General features: G+C 39.2%; 1 protein-coding gene across 1 annotated transcript in view; it reads right to left on the bottom strand.

The window, feature by feature from the left end:
* Positions 1-8,827: 8,827 nt before the first annotated feature.
* The window catches only part of LOC142985354 (uncharacterized), a 54,536-nt gene continuing 38,361 nt past the window's right edge, over positions 8,828-25,002 (bottom strand). The window contains exons 9-20 of the mRNA XM_076133471.1: positions 23,611-23,813; positions 23,142-23,210; positions 21,932-22,002; positions 21,170-21,302; positions 20,739-20,808; positions 20,320-20,527; positions 19,731-19,862; positions 11,061-11,186; positions 10,256-10,450; positions 9,802-9,900; positions 9,126-9,455; positions 8,828-9,035 (exon numbers count right to left, since the gene is read on the bottom strand). Coding sequence (XP_075989586.1) covers positions 8,973-9,035; positions 9,126-9,455; positions 9,802-9,900; positions 10,256-10,450; positions 11,061-11,186; positions 19,731-19,862; positions 20,320-20,527; positions 20,739-20,808; positions 21,170-21,302; positions 21,932-22,002; positions 23,142-23,210; positions 23,611-23,813 — 1,699 coding nt within the window. The 3' untranslated portion in view covers positions 8,828-8,972. The remainder of the gene's footprint in view (positions 9,036-9,125; positions 9,456-9,801; positions 9,901-10,255; positions 10,451-11,060; positions 11,187-19,730; positions 19,863-20,319; positions 20,528-20,738; positions 20,809-21,169; positions 21,303-21,931; positions 22,003-23,141; positions 23,211-23,610; positions 23,814-25,002) is intronic.

The raw sequence follows: 25,002 nt of genomic DNA, 5'->3' as shown, positions 1-25,002 counted from the left end.
TACAATGCTTTGGTTAAATGGTAGACGGCGACTCGCCGACACCACCATACGTGACAATTTTGACATCTACACGACACCTGTCATTAGTGTCACTCTGACAGATGTCACACTGACACTAATGACAGCTGTCAGGTGCGTCCGTAAATGAGGTCGGGAGTAGAGGCGACTGAGCTGTCGTCACATGCAAGCGAGAGAGTGGACACGTTAAACATTGCAAGATTACAAGTCAATACAAAAAAACATAAATATAAAATAAAGAATACATATTGAGCAACGAAAAGTTTGGACGCACTGTGAACGTTACTGGCAACACTGACATTATTGTAAAATATATTCTGATTTTTAATTATTTATCGTAGTAGTAGTAAGTAGTTGATGAATAATTAATGATTACTCATTAATTATTCATCAGTTACTCTCATCCAATAGTGATTACTCATTAATTATTCATCAACTACTCTCGTCAATTAATGATTACTCATTAATTATTCATCAACTCCTCTCGTCAATTAATGATCTCTCATTAATTATTCATCGTTGTAGTAGCAAGTAGTTGATGAATAATTAATAATTACTCATTAACTATTCATCAGTTACTCTCATCGAATAGTGATAACTCATTAATTATTCATCAACTACTCTCATCAATTAATGATTACTCATTAATTATTCATCGTTGTAGTAGCAAGTAGTTGATGAATAATTAATAATTACTCATTAACTATTCATCAGTTACTCTCATCGAATAGTGATAACTCATTAATTATTCATCAACTACTCTCATCAATTAATGATTACTCATTAATTATTCATCGTTGTAGTAGCAAATAATTGATGAATAATTAATGATTACTCATTAATTATTCATCAGTTACTCTCATCCAATAGTGATTACTCATTAATTATTCATCAACTACTCTCGTCAATTAATGATTACTCATTAATTATTCATCAACTCCTCTCGTCAATTAATGATTTCTCATTAATTATTCATCGTTGTAGTAGCAAATAATTGATGAATAATTAATGATTACTCATTAATTATTCATGAGTTACTCTCATCGAATAGTGATTACTCATTAATTATTCATGAGTTACTCTCATCAATTAATGATTACTCATTAATTATTCATCGTTGTAGTAGCAAGTAGTTGATGAATAATTAATGATTACTCATTAATTATTCATGAGTTACTCTCATCGAATAGTGATTACTCATTAATTATTCATGAGTTACTCTCATCAATTAATGATAACTCATTAATTATTCATCGTTGTAGTAGCAAGTAGTTGATGCATAATTAATGATTACTCATTAATTATTCATGAGTTACTCTCATCGAATAGTGATTACTCATTAATTATTCATCAACTACTCTCATCAATTAATGATTACTCATTAATTATTCATCGTTGTAGTAGCAAATAATTGATGAATAATTAATGATTACTCATTAATTATTCATGAGTTACTCTCATCGAATAGTGATTACTCATTAATTATTCATGAGTTACTCTCATCAATTAATGATTACTCATTAATTATTCATCGTTGTAGTAGCAAGTAGTTGATGAATAATTAATGATTACTCATTAATTATTCATCGTTGTAGTAGCAAATAATTGATGAATAATTAATGATTACTCATTAATTATTCATCAGTTACTCTCATCCAATAGTGATTACTCATTAATTATTCATCAACTACTCTCGTCAATTAATGATTACTCATTAATTATTCATCAACTCCTCTCGTCAATTAATGATTTCTCATTAATTATTCATCGTTGTAGTAGCAAGTAGTTGATGAATAATTAATAATTACTCATTAACTATTCATCAGTTACTCTCATCGAATAGTGATAACTCATTAATTATTCATGAGTTACTCTCATCAATTAATGATTACTCATTAATTATTCATCGTTGTAGTAGCAAATAATTGATGAATAATTAATGATTACTCATTAATTATTCATGAGTTACTCTCATCGAATAGTGATTACTCATTAATTATTCATGAGTTACTCTCATCAATTAATGATTACTCATTAATTATTCATCGTTGTAGTAGCAAGTAGTTGATGAATAATTAATGATTACTCATTAATTATTCATCAGTTACCCTCATCGAATAGTGATAACTCATTAATTATTCATCGTTGTAGTAGCAAGTAGTTGATGAATAATTAATGATTACTCATTAATTATTCATCGTTGTAGTAGCAAGTAGTTGATGAATAATTAATGATTACTCATTAATTATTCAGTTGATACAATCCACAATCACTATAATAATTGTATTTGAAACAACATATCTATGTAATAATATAAGTATGTATTGTATAATAATATAGTCTCAGTGTCACAGTGCGTCCGCTAACAAACACAAACGTAACTAGAGCGCGAGCGACGCGGGAACATAAACACGATGGAAGAAGCCTTACACCACAGCCAAGCACCACGCACTCACACAACACTAACTATTAACCCTAAACTTTAGGATAAAGTGACAATTATGTATCTAGGAGGTAAGGAAGGCTAATAAAGCATATCCTTATGATTACTTTTCTTCTATATAATTCTCAGATAAAACCCGAAGCTAGAATCATTACAATCAATCCCTGATTTGACAAATTTACGAGTACTAAATCTGTCTTTATGTTTTTATATAATAAAACTTAACCCATTACTGTCCCACTACTGGGCAAGTGTCGCCTCCCATAATGAGGGAGAGGTAAGTAAATAGAATTCACATTTTAGCCCTTAATTAAAACTTTTAGCTAGCTATCTTCATATCTTACCAACATCATTTTCACACCAATAATCTGGGTTTTTAATACAAAATACAATTATTAATTAATCTTTAAATTGTTGTTTGTGTGAGTGCGTGTTCCAGCTGTGCCTTAACACGTAGAAAAATGCACGTTAAAATTAACACTAACTAAACTAAACATTTATATCTAACTAAGAATCGAGCCTCGCATACAGACGGTGTCGCGCGTCTTTTACTATGCATTTAAATTCAACAATATTATGACAATATAATAACACCATGCTGTATGTGAGCCTCGGTTATGAACACCCTGTATACTGCCATTGACTTATAGGTATAACGTCGCATACGTAACATGAGCTAAAAACGAGACAAATTGAAAACCTCATCCTTTTTTCTGAAGTTGGTAAAATACAGTTTAAAATGACTTATGGAGCTCACACACATACTAATGTTGAAAATTATGCCTATTTTGTCCAAGGAGGTAGGCAGAGAATTCCATTTACTTAGATCCCTATATCATACTTTATTTTGTAATTAAAACATAGAACTGAAAGTTATAATGTAAAGAGTGTGTCAATACTGTCAATGTTCGTATACAGAGTGTTCTCAAGTAAATAATATCTATAATAATGTGTTAGGAGCGCGGGGCGTCGGGAGCGAACGTACATGGCACTCGGCGGTAGACGTGCGACTAACACGATGCGACTGACGCGACCGCGGCGACTGTTAGTCGCGCGACTGTTGCCGCCGCTCGTTATATTAGTTATAATTATTGCATTTTCAACTATTAACAAGTATTATACAAGCGATATGTAGAACTGTGCCGCTGCGGACTATCCCCGTCCTTGTCTAATGCATACACGTGTGAGCGAGACGGCGATACTCGTCGCAGTTGCAGCGGGAGGCGCTCGCGACACGACCACGTGACGATGTAGTGACGCGTCCGACTTTAACTATAAATATACTCTATTTTAATAAGAATTAGGGTTGTGTGGGGCAACGACCCTATGTTACTGTGTGCTGTACATTAGATATATTAAATTTAAAAGAAACATACGATTAAAGCTCACTATTTACTAACACATACTTAATAACAATATCTTTGTATATAGTGTCATCTCTTTCACTCTCACCGTATCTCCGGTTAGATAGAAAGGGACAAACACAGTTTTCATACATAATTAATGAACAACACACAGTCACAGCGGTCACCACACTAATTGACTCGGAAAATCACATCAGACGCGACATTACGACGTCACGCTCACACGACTGTAGTTCAACTATAGCAAGACGGTCGCAATACAGTCCTATAGCTGTGACACAATAGACACAACCGTAGCAAGAAAGTCACTCGACGGGTACGTGATAGTCACACGACAGTCTCTGAATAGTCGCACTAGAGTCTTCCAACAGTCGCACCACAATCACGCGACGGGCTAACTATGCAACATATTCAACAACATAATTGTATTGTTAAAACCATTTGGCGATTAAAAAGAGTGTCCAGGAGTTTGTTGGCAGCTCTTCTCATTGGCTCTTCCGAACTGGCGGTAAATTCACTCTCTGTATCATTGACTATCATAAATGTCAGCATTTGACCTGAACGAATAAATGATTTGATTTTGATTTTGTTGAGCTAAAGTCTCACCACAGTCGCACGACTATCAAATAACACTCGTGTGACTGTCGCAGCTACTGCTGTTCGACAGTCTCTCACACTATAGTCCTACTTCTATCTTGCTATAGTCGCACTACAGTCGCGCTACAGTCGCGTGAGGTGTGGTCGCAAGCAACAGAACACAGGTTAGTAAGTTCCACACGAGATACTCTCACAAACACCACCGGTTACGGAATGAACGATTAACAACAAAAACATTATAATAATTAACTAACATGCGGAGGACTATTGCTTCTATATCACTAAGTGTTTATAAATGTAAAAATCTGTTTGAATGACTAAACTGCTAACCCCCGGTTTCTTAGTACATTTAACGGTAGTTTATCTATCCAATAGTGTTTTTATTTTATTTGAGTTTTAACGCTATTGAATAGTCAAACTACCGCTGAATGTACCTCAGAAACCGGTAGTGAATCGATTTTGTTAAATTTTACAGGGAGATAGCAGAAGATCTGGAACACACATAAGCTGTCTGTCTGCCTCCTTTGAATAATAAAATAAATGTAAGAGTATAGTTATGAAGCAAACGTCCCCCGGCAGGACACTCGGTACATTTCGTTAGCAAATCTCTAGCAAAACTAACTATATGCCGCCGTGATACACACATACATACATACATACATAAATATGATCAATTGCAATAACTGTAATACGTAAAAAACTAGTGTACTGAAAGGGTAATTCGTTTTTAAAAGCAAACAAACAACGGACCCACTCTATATTTCCCATTGCGGTTTTGTTTACCCGACTACGCAACACAAAGGGGATTATATTATTTGAAAGTAAATACATTATTTCCCATAGCGTCAATTTAACTAAATACTAAAACGATTCGAAACATCCTTTGAGTAACATTTCCAAAAAGTAAGTAGTTCTAAATACAGTCGTAACTACACATAATGTATGTATGTATGTATATGTGTGTATGTACACAGGCGGTACACACGCACACAAGTCAACGTGTATCCGAGCGACGTGACGTCATCGCTGCAACACTGACGCGACGTTGGGACGCTTGTACCACCGGGTTATTTGACCAAGTAATTGACTACAGACTTTAATAACTATTGATAATGACAAGAAACAGTTTATTTTACAATATAACTCATTACTGTCCCATAGCATCTCTTATGAGATGTTGAATCTTTTAGAGTGCCAAACGGACAAATTCGGGACTTTGTAGTTCTTAAAAACTTAGTTAACTATTGTTTAAACAACTCTAACATATAAGGTTTCTTAATAAAATGTAATTGTTGCACTAAAGTCTAGGGTGTATTGCACACAAACTCTCGCGCTGTTTGTATTAAACTGTCCGTATGTCAATAACTTGGTCAACTAACCCAGTTTTGAAGCAAATAACTGCAATAACCAAATGTATAATTGTTCTAAGTAAATAATACTACTACATGGAAGACTTGACCGTCTGTCAGCGCGCCGTGACGTCACGCCGTGCAGGAATATACTCAACAAATGAATTAGTAACAAGAAGATAACGGTGATACGATACACATACAACATATAATAACTATTTATAAGCAATTTTGAAATTAATAAAATATCAATCGGAACTTCAATCAGTGCATCAATTGCAGCGTCAATCAGACCATCAATCGAAACAACAATCTAAGAATCAATTGCACAATGAACTTATGTATCAATTCATATAAGTTTCATAATATGTCTTCAATTATAACGTCAATATTAAAATCAATTACACAATCAATTGCAATAAAATTAACAAAATTACTAATTTAAAAACACACAATTTGATTTAACCAAACAATTTATGATCAATGTAAAAAAAAAACAATCATTTTATTTATTAACACAAAAGAAAACACGATTAAAATAAAAACTAACACCAATAAAGAAACGATATTACGATTATTGCAATGTATTACCTATTATCATCATATATAATGTATGTATCGTATCACCGCTACGTTATATATTCGAGTTCTAAATGGTTCATAAACACTGTACATTATATATTGCACGAGCATACCAGTACTTGCACGCACTCCACGCACTAGCATAAGACAATGTTATATTTAATACATTACTGTCCTCCCATATTAAATAAATAACTGTCCTATATGTGGTCCGAGCTGTAGTGTTTGAGGTCTCGAATTCGATACCGAGTCAGGCCACTTTTATACTGATCTACTTTAGCTTTTATAATCCAATTGACTCTCTGTGTATTGTGCACACGATACTATAAAAAAACTACACCGCAGTTGACTAATTTGATTGAAATTGACTGCCTGCTGTAACTATTCATAAATATTAATTACATTAAATTACTCTTTATTAAACAATGAAGAAGTAAAGACTGAAGAACATCCATCATATTATCTCATTTTGTTCTAATAAGACAGTAATGTATTAAATATCATGTACGTAAGTCATGAATACAAACGAAATGCGTGCATCCTTATACAGAGCGGACAGGCGAGTACGCGAGAGGGACAGAGGTATAAGTTAGAGCGGGACACATACGCGGGCTGTTAATCGACCAATCAAATGCATGCCTTGCTTATTATACCCAGCTCTGTACTCACACTGGCGCAAGAGGGAGACGGCACGCTTGTGAATAATTAATGAGGCAGGGATATTTTATTAAGATTTTTAGTTTCATGTAATAGGGAGTATGTCGCCAGACATGAGGCTTTTACTGTAATTAAATTATGAACTGTTAAATTACTGAGGGAAACCATATTCAAGTTCTTATGCAAAGATTGGAATTTCTTATAAATAAAGTATGGCTTTTTTATAGGATTTATCCCATTTACTTTAAAATATTCTCATAATTCCATCAGATGTTAATCATAATTATATACCTGGCCAAGTATAACAAAATGACTAACCCTCTATTACATGAAACCGACAAGATTTGCAAAAACTAGAAATATTTCAAACAACAATTATTTTTAACTGAAAATCGAACCACCATCCCCTCTCCAGTGTAAAGTCCAGAGCCGACACCATGAACCGTAAACCTTAACACTCACTCTCACACACACAGTCACACACACACACACACACACCTAACATTATTATATACACACACAAATAACTAAGGCCGCGTAACTAAACCACTTATATAATATGTTATTACATTATGTCGCAACGACGCGCGGTAACTTGTTACGTGCTTCATATATCTATATATGTAAGTATATATTATATGTTGTATATATACGTATATAGTACTACTATATAAGTTCCCATATGGTATATAGTACTCAATTTTAGAGTTACCTATTTACCATCTGACTGTAGTCGTATTTATTCGAATCGCAAATAAAAACATATTTTATTCTTTATTTTACCCCTTTACATATCAAAGTTCCATACATTTTTATTCCAACAAGACTTTAAAATGACTTTAACGTTAAGTTTACAGTCTATCACGTACTATACACATAAGAAAACTCACTATAATAGTAGTAAACACGAAATGTACAACATATAATATATAATTCACATACATTTTATATAAAAGCATTATTCGGTAATATTAGTATTTACTATTGGTACACACACTTAACTGCACAGTACAAATATATGAAATGTTACAAAAATTTATAAGTGCTTGTGATTGTAATTTACTAAAAGCTCAGGTTCGAATCCTGGGTCAATAAGAGTTGTTATCTATTCCCTATTACTCATACAATATTGATAGTAGTAGGAATTTAATGCAAAATAACATATCCTTCAGAGTCTGATCCCTAAATCAATTTTATTAAAGAAAAGAAACTATTTATTTATCACATATCCAATCAAGTTACTAATCTTAAGAAATAAAATAATACCTTTATTTTAGTTGACACATAGCCTAACTTCCCAGTAACATGATACACCCTAAATCATCCCCTAAGACATAAAAGTAACCCCTAACTCGAACCATCACTTCACACAAGTACCAGGCTCGCAGTAACATGAAGAGATGGAACATACTCATATATTTGTACTAAGTAGAGCATGTACAATAGTGTCAAGTATGTCAGACTCGGCCGACATCAACATAGTGCTCAAATATCTAGTTATATTGCAGATTTAGCATTTAAATTGTCTCTGTTTATACATCTCCAATATAACTTGTTTTACATATAAAATTATAAAGTTTTGTTTAATTGATGTCGTTCAGATGCCGGCGACACTATGCCATGTACACTGTTTGAATCATCAATTTGATGTCTGTTACACATTTTGATGCCGATGTCACTAGGTATACGACGTTTAATGACAATTACACTTTAGTACACTGATGTGGTCTCGATGCCGCGGGCACTAGGGTCACTAGGGTCACTTAGTCGATGTCACTATGATGCCGGAGTCACTGCGATGCCAGGTAGATGGCACGTGGAGGCCGGTGGCACTATGTTGATATGTGGGCACGATGAGCCGCGCCGCCGCTGCGGGAGCACGCCGGCGCCAGGAGCGGGGCCACTCGTCCGGCGCGAGTGACGCGTGTAGTGCTGCAGTAGTGTGTGGTGGTCCGCGGCGAGTCACTCCGAGTTCGTGAAGTACTCCGACGCGTTGCCGCGACAGATAGGACACGTACGATTTGACTGCAAACGATATCACACATATTAATTTGGTACGAAACTACAAAGGCCTGTGACGACACAGGTGTCTGTGTGTGTTAGGTCGGTACATACCCGCAGCCACTTGTCGACGCACTTGGAGTGGAACTCGTGCGCGCAGGGCAGCACGCGCAGGTGCTGGCGCGGCTCGAACTCGCACATGCACACGACGCACGACAGCTGCTCGCCGCGGTGCGTGGCCGGCACGAACTTGTAGGACGGCAGCGCGTCGATCTCGTGGCGCGCCAGGCCGCGGGGCTTGGCCTCCCCCAGGCGCTCGGCGAGCGACAGCAGCGCCTCGTAGTTCTCTGTCTCGGCGGCGTCGGTGTCGTCGGCGGGCGCCGCGCCCGCGCGCGCCTCGGCGTACGGCGACAGCGGGAACATCGCCAGCAGGTTCAGGAACACCTGCCACGGGGACCACACACTTAATATCAAAGCCAACAGATGTATTAATGACGACGTCGCCTTACGAAGTTGGAATTTTACACATAGAACGCCAATACTATAAATTCAAAAGCTATCAAATCTAATTTAACATATAACATCCCAAGTACTGTCATAAACGAATAAATGCTCGCTTATTCACCGCTAAACGCTAGAATGAAGGACACTTGAAAAATTGAAACATATTGAAAAGAGCTACATAAGTATACTGCTGAATCGATTTAGATCAGATTGATAAGGTTACAATCCTGTGGTAGTACACAAGGTACACGCGTGGTGCGTGGTGGTGTGTGGTGGTGCGTGTTACCTGGTAGGTGGGTGGCGGCGGCGGCAGCGACAGCGGCTGCGCCACGTGCATGTGCGCCTGCACGTGCGGGAGCGCCGCGCCCACCAGCCCGCCGCCCGCCTGACAGACAAACAACAACATGTTAGTTAGTTAGCATACAGCATTTGATCATTATAAACACACAGGCGAAATCTTATTTCACATTACAGTTCGATTATTGGGCACGAGTTTCCTTCCAAAATGAGGAAGGGTTTCGAACCTCAGCTTGACTTTTCACACCTTCAAGAGCTGTGTTAACTTTCAGGCACGTAAGACTTTATCATGATGTTTTCCTTTACCGTTAAAACAAGTTAAGAAATACACGAGTCAGAATTACATTAAAATTTGAAGGAGAGTATCACATTGATAGCTACTTTAACAACTTATAGTCTGTACGATGCCTGATGTTGCGGCTGCATCTGCAACAAGCACATACCTGCGTGTGTATGTGGTGTATGGGGTGGTGCGGCCAGCGCGGCGCGTGTCTGACATAGGGCCGGGCACGCGCGTGGCGCCCCACCAGCTCGAGCGGGCGCGGCTCGGCCAGCAGCAGCGGCGCGTGGTGCAGCTCCGCGCCCGGCGCCAGCGGCGACAGCGCGCCCTCCATCTCCAGCCGACCGCCCTCCGCGCGCTAACATACACATTCACACTAAAGCACCCACCGTACATACAAGAACACCAGAGTTTTAACCTACGTAGGCCCTAAATTCTCTACAGCTTTGTAGAGTTCGTAAGAGATAGCTTTACCAACTTCACGCAGGGTTCAACGTACAAGACGGCCAAAACTGTAGCGGGGATTTATGTTTTGTGACGAGCGTTCTCGAGCCGCATATAACATATGAAGCTCGCAAACGTGTGTCTGATCTACTCTGCTCGCTGTCATCATGGCGACATAGATTCCTCAATGCATGCACGTGCATGGGGCGGTTTTGATAATTTGATTGCAATGTTAAAGCATTATAAAAACTATTAGGTAGGTATTTATTAATCTTTGAAGTACTCATCTAGGAGCTATGTAAATCTGTACAATAAATAAAGTATAAGCTCAGATAAAACTAAGTTTGTCATTTCTCACGACTTATGCACATGATTTGTTCTTTATAGTTCGATCGAGACCTCTAGCAATAAAATAACTAAGGCATCGTAATTTTTGGTTTTCAATGGCACTAAAGACCCGTTGCCTCATTATATAAAGTGTAGAGTATAAAGAGTCCCAGTAGTGTGTGTAGTGAAGCACTGACCTGCGAGTTGGCGATGTAGTGCGTGTGCGGGTGCGGCGGGTGCGGCGGCGAGGCGAAGGGCCCGCGCGGCGGCGGCGGCGGCGCGAAGCTGCCGTGGTACTGCAGCGGCGCGTACACGCCGCCCATCTGCAAGCGCGCGCACTCAGACCCCGCCCGGACCACACGCGCACGCGGCGCCGCGAGCGTGACGCAACAACACATGCGTGCGTAACAACCCGCAATGGTTTTTGTATTGTAAAATATATTATCCATGACACGTAGCTTTTTACACGCAAGTTCATTAGTATACGCTTGGTGCACGCATGCTTGTTGCTTGCAAACTGCGCTTTTTATCTGGCATCCTTTTACTTTTTAAAGCTATAAGTATAACTATCGATATTTAACTTAAATCATTAACTATTTGATTAAAATTTTCGCGTTTTTAAACATACTGCTTCACAAAAAGTAACTGCAAAGTGGGTGCACCATAATTTTTTGCTCCTGCATGAAAACCGGCTCCTGAAGAGCGCGTAGTTTCAATATTATAACTATGAACACACTATCATAATGTCACAATATAGCAAGTACACGTACACCTTACGTATAAACACGTACACGCGTATACGTATCTACGCCTCACAAACAACACACCTTACATGTTGTTCAACAATGTGTTGGTTGCGTCACGACCGTCGCAGTCGTCCGTCTTCATAGAACACGGCAGATGCAACGCGACTCTCACACACACTAACACAATATCTAATTAATTGTACAACTTTAAAGGACTTCTTTAAGTGAAACAAACTATAGAATTATTACTTAGATTGAAAGGGGTTTAACTTCAGATAGAAACGGATTTTCAATAAAAGAAGGGTAGTTGAACATTTTGTAGAAAAGATATCCGCTAAATGAGAGAAGGATTTGGATAAAGCACATGTTTAAAGCGAGATTTGTAAGAATATTCTGTCATAGTATGTAACCAAAGAGAATGGTTATAAAGAGTGAAAAGTTGAAGCGGTTATAATCTCAGAGTGAGAGCAGTGTGGGGGGGAGTGGTGTGTGTGAGGGTCGCGGTGTATCTGACGTGTGGCAGCGCGCGGGAGGACGCGGGAGGGCCACAGTACCGGGACAGAGGCGAGCAGTCGAAGCGCGCGCTACCCTCGCCACGCGCCACACGCGACACACGACAGACACACGTGGCCTACTGCTAAGAGAACGGTGCCGCGGCGCAACATGGCGGACAGACGGCGGACAGAAGTGAACATACGGGAACTACGCTACGTCATACAGTGATGCGCGTCATACAGGAGGCGGCCGCGCGCCTCGCCCGCCCTCCTCACACTCAAGAGCATATCTTAGGAAACAGCCAAGTTCTAATAATCAAAGCGACCAGCCAAATATTTTTTTCAATGTTTCTCTACAAAATACCAAAGCTTGAGTTGCTAGCGGCAAAAATCTTAAATAAACAGTGTGGCAAAACCGGCGGCGGAGTCGCCCCGCGCGCGGCCCCCAGTGCTAGCACCCGGAGCGACCCGCCGCGCACCAGTCATACACGGAGAACACGGAACACATACACAAGGTATTCAAAAGTGAGGAAAATCGTTGCATGCGGTACACGAATAAGAAAATATTTAAGTGACGGGGTTAGTTCGACCAAAAAAAATATTTGGGAAGGTCGCTGTGGACCGACGCCCGCGCGCGGCGGGCGGTGTGTCTATGTACACTTGTACACTAACGTACTGCGTCTGTTGTTAGAGCGTCCCGCGCCGCCGTGACCCTCCCTCACTCTCCCTCTCCCTCTCTCTCTGACACGGTGTAGTAGAGCGAAAGAGTCGCGGCGGCGCGGCATGTATCATGAAGCTGTGCATGTCTATATGTGTAGTAGGACGTCGCTCGCGCACTGCACCCACCCCGCGCCGCTCGCTCGCCGCGCAACAACCCAGTGTCGCGGCGTTGCGCGGCGACCGAGCAACAAGTGTTATATGTCTGAACGCGCTCACACTCCGCGCGTGCGAGCGTCACGTCATGTATTAATTACAATATTGAATGATATCGTACACACCGGCGACATCTAACGGAATACAATACAACTATATGTACATTACATGTTAATATTATTATAAGCATGAAATGTCAAATTAATCAACGTTTTAAAGGTGTTGCCACACTTATTTATCGATCGTCGATGATTGACAATCGATAGATCGACATCGAATAAAAGTCCTTACGACCATCGGTCATCGAACGATTAGTGCGGCAACACCTCAATGTAAAGAATTTAAACGATTATATCATGAACTAATTTGACAATTCAATAAATTGTTACAATAGTTTTAAGAGACATTGTTGACAATCGCAATAAGCAAGTGCTGTAATTAAATAGATTAGTTTGTTTTATTATATTTAATTATGTTTACAACATGGCACTCACTTGTCCCCCACTCTCAGGTGAAGGACACTTACCCCACCACCGCTGTCAACGGGAAGCGACAAGAAGCTAAACACTGGCTAGAAGAGAAGTGTGTAGTTTCGATAGTTTTGTAACTGGACATTATTACTGTTCTATTACATACTCTGCATAGTAGAATGACAAATTGAAAAGGTCTTCTAGAGTATTTATATCGTCGTTTAGCCAATATTATGCACAAACTAGTAGAGATTTTACGTCCGCAATGGATACACCGCGTAATTTATCTTTTGTTCTCTAAATCCACAACATGCTTCTTGAGCGAGAAAATTATCAATATCTGTCGCTTCTTCGTCGACGCAGTCAGTGGAGCAAGTACCTAAACACCTTTTAATACAATAAGAAAACTTCCGTCAGATCTCGCCGGTTACATTAAGTTACAGGACACATACAGTAGTACAGTACAGGTATCAATCACCGTAAGCTTAGCACTAGGAGTGACGTCACAGCGCGCGTGTGTGAGCGACGTCGACCACCACTACACACTACACGTGTTAGTTGTATACACCTCCCCCTCTCCCCCCTCCCCGCACCCTCCCACTTCACTCATAGTGAGTCACTGTTGACAGCTGGTTTACTAGAAAACAGTCCATTTCTGTGACAAGACATTTCGGAGAGCGTGCCTAAAGCCATATGTCAACAATGAATCACTATTTCTTAGCTAAGTTAAAATTATTTATTAAATTTTCTAAATGTCAATTTCAAGAAGTGTTATAATATGGCATGGAAATTAACACGATTATAGATTTTACACTAGTTTGCTTGACGTTTCGGCACAGACCACTTGAAGGTACCACGCAAACTAACGTTAAATACATGATCGCATTAATTAACATGCCATATTAAATACATTCACAAAATAGTTTACCAGCATAATCAAATGTCAGTTTTTACTAACGACCGGCCTATATTATGCCTGTAGTGGGAGGCTGAGGGAGTGTTACGTACGGAGGCGTGTGTGTCGTCACTGTGGTAAGTTAGTGTCGGGGGTGTGCAGCAGACGCGCGGCCACGCCTGACGTCTGGGCATGCATAGAGCGCCGCACGCACCACGCGCACTACATCGACACCACCACCTAGTATACTCATATGATAAAGAAATTGTTTGTAATAAATAATTCCTGCATTCGTTTCACGTAGACGCATGTACTTGTACGCACTATCACACAAGCTCACTTATTTTATATCAAGTAAAATGATTAATGTAAAATATATCATGTGGTGGTATCGATGTAGTGGTCGGCGGTGTTGCGACGTGTTCGTAACACCGAGAGATACATCTATGACAAACAAGCGCGGGTGATGCCGACTGCTTACAATATACTAGTCTCATATATAGTACATATTATAATAGTTGACCACGTGCACGCAACACACAGACACACAAATATTATCTAATATTATACGGATATTAGTGGAAACATGCATCTTACTAAGGTTTGCTAAATAGTTCGTAAAATTAACTGTGCACGGAACCAAAGTAAAAATGCATGATTGTGTTAATACTCGTATAATATTAGATAATATAAAGTTTTAAAAGTAAATTTTAACATGAAATGATGCTGAAACCGTAGATTCTATATCTAAAGTTCCTATTTTCCTATGTATTGCGCACATATAATCGAGTAAGAGTGTAAAGTATTGTAATATAATAATAATAATAAACATGATGAGATAACACAAGACAGAGCGCGTCAAGCCGCCGACAGACCGACAGACCGACCATCCACCTCAAGCTTACACCGTCCGGGACACGAGCCCGCACCCCGCGCCCCACACACAACACACTATTACAAGCTATATGTTAACACATAAGCAGTGTATGAACTAATATTAGTACAAGTTTAGGTACACTAATATTATAGAAAAGTATTTAAAATTAAACCTCTGCACACTTGCCATTATCCATATTTATCATTAAAAAATTAAAGAGTAATATTATTTTGTTACATTTTCATAGACAATTTTAACGGTACGTCATAGAAGCATTTTTAAAATAAAATATTTTCGATATAAGTATAAGTAGATACACGCTGTTATAGGATAGACAATTACATCGCACTGTTATGTATGTATGTGTTGGTTTAATATTTAGATCGCTGAAAAAGTGCTTACAACACTAATCAACCGACCATCTACCAAACTCGATCGACGATCGATAGACAAGTATGGAAACACCTTAAAACATAGCACCTTAGTTATTTATAAAAAATTTGATTAACTAAATTATTTATGTACAATAATAAATTAATAATATAAGCATAATTCCAAGCAGTGTGCATAGGTTATTTCCTAGCCCTATAACTATGTTACAATCACATTTATTAAGTAAACTCTAATACTAACAAGCTTTGAAGCGTTCAAACTGTTTCCTCTCTATGTGTGTGTCTGTCTGTGTGTGTGAGGGGGCGGGGCGCGTGACGTCACTAGGGTACATAACCAGGGAACACGCACACGGGGAATATCGCTCTCTACATCAGGGAGTAAGGACTTTTATAAACATACAAGCATTTACTAAGGGGCTTAATAAAAACACTGTTAAAAGCATATAAGTCATTAACATTAAAATAGTGCCCCGTTACAGAAAGAAAGCGAAGTTCAACTGAACAGGTCAAATACAAAAGCCAAATCGAGAATCTTTCAATAAATTATAGATTCAGAAAGCTTCCTCGCGATGTTTTCCTTCACCGTTAAAGCAAATAATACAATTACACACAAAGCACATGTTTACTTATTTTATTTCAATACTTTTGTTTTTCGCGTCAAATTCACCAAGTATCGAGTAATAGTTACTGTTAAAGAGAAGCGGTAGAAAGAGACGCGTATACGATGGTTACATAGGAGCGAGTGAGAGGCGATATTCCCGCGCGCGGTACATAAGCTAGTCAGAGCACTTTGTAGAGAGCACCACGCACACAACTCTGAGGTAACTGACATACGATCCACGACACTGAAACTGGGATCTATGTGATAACTATTGACATTTAATGTACAATAGCACATAAGGCTTACACTTCAAGTACTACTATTGTAAAAGTTATCGTCATGACATTGCAACGTCGTAAATAAGTGAGAATTAAGACATTAACGTCAATCGTGTTGACAGGTACAAATCAGTTTAACTATTTAATATACTTAATGGATAATAAATTAAAGTAACCATGCTAAAATTTTGTAATGACATCACATTCCTTTTCCGTAAGAACACTGTCAGTAATAATGTTTTTAATTTATACTTAGTGGCCTTTGTATTGTCCCAGTCTCAGCCCGTGCACGTATGTTACAGTAGTAGGTTGGGGAGGGGGGGTTCACATAACTAGGTGTTAGTTAGAGCATGCAGAGCGCTCGCTTCCCGCTCGCCGCCGCCGACACACTCACACACACACAAGCGACTGTTAATTCTTACGTTAAGTTACATTATGTCACTATGGGACTGCTAATATGTGCCGGATTAACTATTTATTTAAAGGAACAATAGATTTACATTAAAAAAAATAGGAGACAATTGGATTTGAAAACTTGAAGCCTAAGTAGGTAGGTCTATAAAGCTGACTAACGGCCCAATGTGGCCGAACTGCTGGGGATACAAAGTATTGAGGAATCAGAGACACCTACGAGTGTGTGTGTCGGCGGGGGGAGGCCTGGGGGAGGGGGGTGTTACACAGTCATTCGACAGAGAGAGGGGTGGTGGGGGCGGCGGATGTGTAGTGTCGGTACCTGGTAGCGCAGGTGCGGCAGCGCGGGCAGCACGGCGGCGCCCCACAGCTCGGCGCCCGCCACCTGCCGCCACACGCCGCGACACGCTCACGTTACACACCGTCGGGACACGACACACACCACCACGTACCACTACTGCCACTGCCGGGGACTTGTGAACTAACGTGCTAAAGGTCGTTGACCTATCAGCTGGGGGGTGGCCAATGACCTTTTATATCCAGGTACATTTTCTAAATCATCAAGTAGAGAATGGTTTAAGCGAATTAAAAGCAGAAAAAATTGGACTAAATATAATTTTCACTTCATTTACGAGTTCAGGAATAAAGTCAGTTTATGTCAATTCATTTAGTAATTCAAGTCAATAATTTTTCTTTAACACGATTTTTAAAACATTTATATTAGCTGAGTGTACGTATCATTGTAACAAAAACTTTAACGAACTTTGAAACGTTTTATGTGAATTTTTACATACGTATCAGTGTTCAGAATTCACAGTAGGTATATCGCTTAGTTCACAAGCCCCCGCAAGTGATGTTGAGTATCGGTACACGCGTCGTGTCACGATGGTGTGTCGTTATATCGCGACAACGTCCGTCGTGTACAACTTATATATTAACTTACAACTAACATAGTTATAATTATATAACAATATTGTATATTATGTATGACATGCCCAGATCGACGCTCAACCACCGAGCACTGAGTACAACAGTCTCTCAACTAGAGTTATAACATTGCATGCCACAAATTGAGACCTAACTTAGTACCTTCAAGGACTAAGGAGGTAAACTCAGGGTACTATTTAATATTTTAGAAATGTTATTCATAAAAATGTGTAAAGTTATGAAAGGCTTTTACAGTGTTTTTTTTCTTTCACTCCTTAGCGAAATGAAAAACAGAAAACATATTATAGTAGCTTTTTAACTAAAATAGGTTTATAGTGTGTTTATCAATAAGAGGGTAAATATATAAGCAATTATGATAATCATTGAGAACTGCTTCCTATGTCTCAATTCGTGGCAGCATTGTCAAACGCGACTCCAGTATAAAGAAGTTTTAAATATTGAATATAGCATCAATTATATCTCAGTGCTCGGGTATACAATATATTTCATTTATATAATCTTACAATTACTGTAGTTGAGTTTATCAGTTAAGTATTAGACATCTAAATGTAGTTTTTATAAGTATTAATTATGTAGTTACGTGGTATAAACTTATATCAATAAACTAAGTTTAAGTGTAGCAATTAATATACTAATTTTAGTTTACCTAACAGTGATTTATATCATTTTAAATACAATATTTATTAAATTACATTTAAACGAAAAATACTCTGAGAAACCCAAGTATTGCCAGTAATGTCGTAGTGTTACCATATCTAAATAATAATATTTAGTAGTAGCAACATTACTGGCCATACTTATTTGTAATATAACCTATTTGCAGTGGCATATTATCATATAACGATCACATTTATTGTTTAAAATTATATATTGTGTATATTTATCTTATTATTTCTAATAATTTGTTAGTGTACTGTGTGAATTATACTCCGATATTGGAACAAACATGTGAATGTTGGCTCCAACTCAGGTATAAATTTATTACCAAATTTTGATGTTTTGGATTGAATATTGGAACAAACATATTTTTTATCAAATATTTAGCATCATTGAAATTCAATAGATTTAGTGAGTGTTTATTCAAGTATCTCAATTGTGTTGGGTCCAATATTGGAACAAATATTGTTTCGAATTTTTTGTCTTATAGTATCAATATTTGTTCTAACATTGGTTCAAAAATATGTGTAAGTGTGGCCATTATTGTGGAACTTTGGCTTTAATGTTTCCTCATATAGGCTGTATTTATGTATGTATGTATGTATGTGAGTGAGTGATACACATATGTATGTTTGTATGTATTAGTGATAACCTACTTCGTTACAAGGTCCTATATAGTGTGGCCACTGGAAAAAATCCACACGTCATTAACTTGATATAATATAAATATGACGGTACACGCTGGAAACTAGAATATTTAGGTAGTTATAGAAATATAACGATCAGTTTGTTAAGTAACGCGGACATTACATAGATGTAGGTGCAGTGTTTCAGCTGAGCGTCTCCGTGATACAAGTTGTTGTTGTTGAATGATAACTAACATTTTTTTGGCAACATTTTTGACTGTACTGGACTCAAGGCCTAACCCCTCCCTCATTACGGGAGGAGACCCTTGCCCAGCAGTGGGACAGTAATGGGTTCAATTTATTTTGATTTTAACATTTTTGACAGATTAGAAATTATATTTTAATGTTGCTACTTAATCAGTGCGTTTCACTTTCTGTCTTCTCCTGATATACGGGTCCAGCAATGGGTCAGTAGGAAGGGGCAAAAATTAATTTAGTTTTTTAGACATTATGACACTATTTTCCACCGTGAGTGTTTGGTAACGAGTCTAGTTTCCAGTGAGTACCGCGTGGCTCGTAGACCACCTCATAGTACATACCTGCGTGCGCTGCGGATGGTCCCTGTGCGGGTGTGGCGCGTGCGCCGCGTGGGGGGCGTGCGGCGCGTGCGGCGCGTGTGCGTGCCAGTTCACGCCGCCCAGAGCTCCCAGCCGAGTGCCGCGGAGAGGCATCTGGAAGTAATAAGAGAAGGTATTAGATATATATGTACTGTTGTTCTAATGTTGGGTATATTTGGCCTTCTGGAATGAGAAAAGAAGAGAGTATTCAGTCTGTGGAACTGACCCTACATTTTAGAATTGTTAAAATCTATTAGTATTTTTATCTCATTTATAAAATGCTTCTAACAGATTATATTGATATGTCCCAATGGCGAGAATAGGAAGTTGGTTCATACACTATAACTCACGTTCAGATCTATGGATAGTTTCAGCATCAGACTTATCGACTGCAATTTTTTGCTACAGCTAACTGTACTATAACTATAGCTGCATAGGTTCCCAACCTTACACGGAATACCGCCCCTTTACAAGGAAAGACCAATTGCCTACTTCTCCACTAGAATATTGAGTTACGGGGGCGATATGGTGCGTGCTGGGAGTCTATGCTGTGGGAGATATTACTCACAACCTGGTTGATATCCAGCAGCAGCGGCGCGTGGTGCGAGTGATGCGCGTGGTGGGGGGCGTGGTGGGGCGCGTGGTGGGGGGCGTGGTGCGGCGCGTGGTGCGCGAGCGGCGCGTGGTGCGCGTGCGGCGCGTGCTGCTGCTGCAGGGACTGCTCCAGCACGCGCTCGCTCCACGCACCGCCGCCGCCGCCCACGTAGCGCATGCGCCGACTGTGGGCCAAACACATACTGTAGACAAATGTATGGACAAGAACATACTGTACGAAGACCTGTACTGAATTTGACGGTCCATACATTAAAATAAAGGTTTTTCTTACGACCAAACCATTTTTTAAGTATAGTTAGTTTACTTTTCAATCAGTCAGTCGGTTGATCAGCTTATATTATCAGGTATGTATGTCTGCTTGTATGTTATACTCACGGCGGCTGATAGTGGTGTCGTGGCGTGCGGCGCTCGACGGCCGGCGCCGACACGCTCACGTTACTCTCGCCTGCAACAACATACACACACATTATTATATATTATCTGACTAATATTATGAGTTTCAGGTAATGTATGATTCCACTGCAGTTCTCAGTTACGTGGAGCTAAAAACCAATTAAAATAAATTAGATAAATATGTTTATCAGTACGAACGTAATATGGGAACAAGACCAATTTTGAAGTAATTGTGAATAAAGTATACTCGAGTTCCGACATTGTTCTATGTAAATGGGAGCGAGCTTATGACCATATCTGGACCATGTTACCATACTCGAGAATGCTGACGGAACAAAAAGAAATTGAGTTGAGTCCTTGAGAGGGTTTAGCTATTAGAATTATTGTGTAGTAACATGTGTGTGTGTATGTACCTGAGGAGAGGTGTCTGGAGATGCGGCGGCGCTTCCTGCTGGGGCTGTCGCCCGCCTTGGAGGACAGCTCGCCGTCGGACGAGCCCGCGCCGCTCACCATGGACTCCACCGGGCCCTCCAGCGGGTTCGTGTCCTGCAACACCACGCCACACACTCACAACCTGACCTGACACACTACTGGACAAGACACTCTGTTCACAAGACAGGTAGGTAGAAGAACCGAGGACTAGACTGTTCGAGACTTGTAAGGCAGTGCACGAGTTTGTGCTCTTTCCTCTAGCGAATACCCATCTTAAGAATAAGTGGTTTATCGAATAAACATTACTAGCACGTAGACAAAAGATAATTGAATTCAGGCCTGAATCTGCATGATGAAGTCTGTGACGATGATCAAGTGGCATGACTTTGTGTTTCTTTAAGAACTTTACTTGTGCATACCCTTACGATCAAAACCTTAGCTGTTACACAGGTAAAGATGACGGATTATCATAGTACTGCTTAAATATTTTCCATGTTCAGTATAATGTAAAGGTCTGTAAGAAACTCCAGTGATATTACAACTAGTTAAATGACATTTTCATGAGTTATGAATAAGATACGTTGTGACGTAACTTGCAAGCTTCTTGTACTTGTAAGCCCTTCCAAGCACGGAGATGCTCAGCTGAAACACTGCACCTACATCTATGTAATGTCGTTAACACACTGATCATTTACCGACCAGTGAGGATCACTACTATATGTAGTGTCGATGGTGTTACTTACCATATGGTGATGGTGCATGGGGTGCGGCGGCTCGGCCGACGTGCCCGCGCCGTGGGGAGACCCGCGCACCTCTGCAACAGACACCACACAATATTACATATTTTTTGTACATGATTATATTTACGTATGATAGGTTTACCCCCGGTTTCTGAGTACATTTAGCGGTAGTTTATCTATTCAATAGCGTTTTTTTTGTATGAGTTTTGACGCTATTGAATAGATAAAGAAACCGGGGGTTAGTGTCTTTGATTGTATGTATGCATGTCTGTCTGCTATACTAATGAGTGAATATGGATGAAATTGGTCTATATGAAAGTATATACTCTGAGGATATATCTAGATTTTTCAGTAAATGTCAAGAGTTGGTGCATGTAACAAAAGTATGAAATATTTGGTCAAGAAAGTAGGAATTGAAAAGTCATTTAATTTTTTTCTATGTACCTAACATAAACGAATTGAATTGAATTTTAATTAAACTTCTTTTCAATAATCCTTAGGAGGAAAAAATAAGATTGATCCAACACTTTAGATACTACATTGTAAGGACTATAAACACAGTGATGTCTCGTACATACATACATACATGGCATATAGTCGTGAATTAAAATAGTGATTTATTACATACTTATAAAGGAGGTACATATGAACGGAGATTCATGTTATTTTTTTTGGTTTTACATTTAATTTGGACTGAATTTGTTCAAATTCTTACGAAAGTCGTTGTAAATGCACGTGATACTATATTGTATATATGTATGTTTGTATGTATGCGTGTATGTGGGAACTTTGGTGAGCGATATGAAACGAGGATGTCTTGTAGTAAGCACGAGTACCGTGTTGTAGCGAACTGCGATGTACGCGGAACATCTATATTATGAACTTCAATATGTATACATTATGTATTCCGTTATTTCCTTAATACTTTACGAGTTTCTTTTATATTTGAATACAATTTTGGGTGCTCTATATTTCCTTATTGGATGATTATAAAAATACTGTGCTTGTATGGTAATTTTAGATCCTTTTTAAAGTAATGTGTCAATGGAGAAGTAAGTCATTAATTAAGTCACCCATCCATTAATAGTAGTTTTAATATTTACTGAAATTGCAGATTCATGATGCATCATGCTCACAGATGTTTCCTAGTACTAACGAATACAAGCCATGACGTCATAGTCTCTATATACATGTGGTATGTGTGTGTGTGTACCTGTGCGTCTCCTCTCGGAGGGTCCGGCGGCGCGTCGCTCCGCGCGCCGCGAGCCGCCCGCGCCTCCGCCTGACCACACAACCACCACACGTTATAACATACACCCGTACGTATTGTATGGAGTGAGAGCGACATTTGTTTTAACAATATTCTCATGTGGGACCTTTCCAATATGTCCAGTTTGTACTGCGTTTCGGAACTCGTTCGTGATGTAGACAGGATCAAATGGGAACAACTTAGCAATCGGTATGTCTGAAGAAAGAAATTCAGTTGCCGCGTCATCGTTTTTAGGATTATTTTCCTTAGGATTGTTTCTTTTTTGGTGTTTGGTAGCTATATAAGAACACTTTTGACAATTTCTCTTTACATTTACCTACCAAAATCTCAAAACGATTCTTTCAAACATTTATCGAGTCAATGGCAAAAGCGAGCCTTAGTTCAGTCATTTTGTAGTTAGTAAGCTACGTACCTATACTGATAGGTCTGTTGTGTTGATCGTGGTGATGCTGATGCTGCTGATGCTGGGGGTGCTGGGGGTGTTGGGGGTGTTGGGGGTGCTGGGGATGCAGCGCGTGGTGCGCGTGGTGGCGCACGTCGCGCTTGGCGGGGGGCGCCGGCGGCGGCGACGCGCCCAGCACCGCCTCCTTGGGGCTGCCCGCGCTGCTGCCATCGCTGAAACAACAACACCACTTATTCATACATGCTTCTTCTAAATACTATGTAACAAATATTAAGCAACAAGAAAATTCGTCTTGAAAGATGGACAACAGGGTCTAACTGTTAGAGTGGTATTTGAACTGGACGTCTCCGTGCTTCGGAGGGCACGTATAAAGTCGGTCCCTATTGTTGTCAAATAAGATAACAGTCGCTAAGCCACATCCATGGCTTTTGGGCGGCTTGAACAACTTTGACCACTAACCATACGATAAGAAGACCTGTAAAAGGTGCGGAATACATAGAGAAATCATTGACGATTGTTTCAGTACATTCGGAGACCACAAACAACACATGTGTTGAAGGAAGTCACTTTACATGCTTTAAGGGAGTCCCTTATAAATTGCAGTGATTAGAGATTATAACAAGCACGGTGGTATGGTATTTTCGTACATTCTATTATGTTTGTGTGTACTGTAGGTGGGCAGATAATTCGACCAATAACTCATACAATACAGAGGCGTGTTCTCTGTTCTTAATGAGCAGTAATATGTAGTGAGAGACATAATCACTGATTCGATTAACCTCTTCGCTACGTTCATTTAGAGCACGGCTAGTTAGTGCATTGACAGACAGTGTATGACTATTGTCCTGTAGACATATTGTGAGACTGCAAGTTTCGACCAATTCATCACTTATTATATTTATTTGGATTTATTATATTTTTATGTAGATTTTAGATACTACTAGGTACTTAGGTATGTATAGGTTAGTGGTTGACCTAGAGTCCAAATTGATTAAGAAGATGGTTTTTGACTTGATTTAATTGCTATTTTATTTAACCTTATAAAAAGAGTTTTAAGCACAGAAACTCCCAGTTCAACAAAGGTTGCTTAACCTACTGTTCGTTTACTGACCGGTGAGTAGAACTGGCTATGAGAGACAAAGAAATGTATAAAAAAGAAACGCGTCCTACAGTCACGTCTAGAGAAATCAGTTATAACAAAGAAGGCGTTATCAACAGAAACTGTAAGAAATGTGCTTGTTGTCGCGTGTTGTTGCGTGTTGTTGTGATTGCGACATACACGGTACCTACTTGAAGGGGAACACATGACATATGTGTTCAGCGACTTGTTTGTAAAGCTATGGACTTGTCAACTAATTGTTGATTTCTTTGTGTTTTTTATAGTTTAACTACTGATCGTTT

This window comes from Anticarsia gemmatalis, chromosome 29 (genome assembly GCF_050436995.1).
Source record: "Anticarsia gemmatalis isolate Benzon Research Colony breed Stoneville strain chromosome 29, ilAntGemm2 primary, whole genome shotgun sequence".
NCBI lineage: Eukaryota > Metazoa > Arthropoda > Insecta > Lepidoptera > Erebidae > Anticarsia > Anticarsia gemmatalis.
This window is presented reverse-complemented; position numbering and strand designations above follow the sequence as displayed.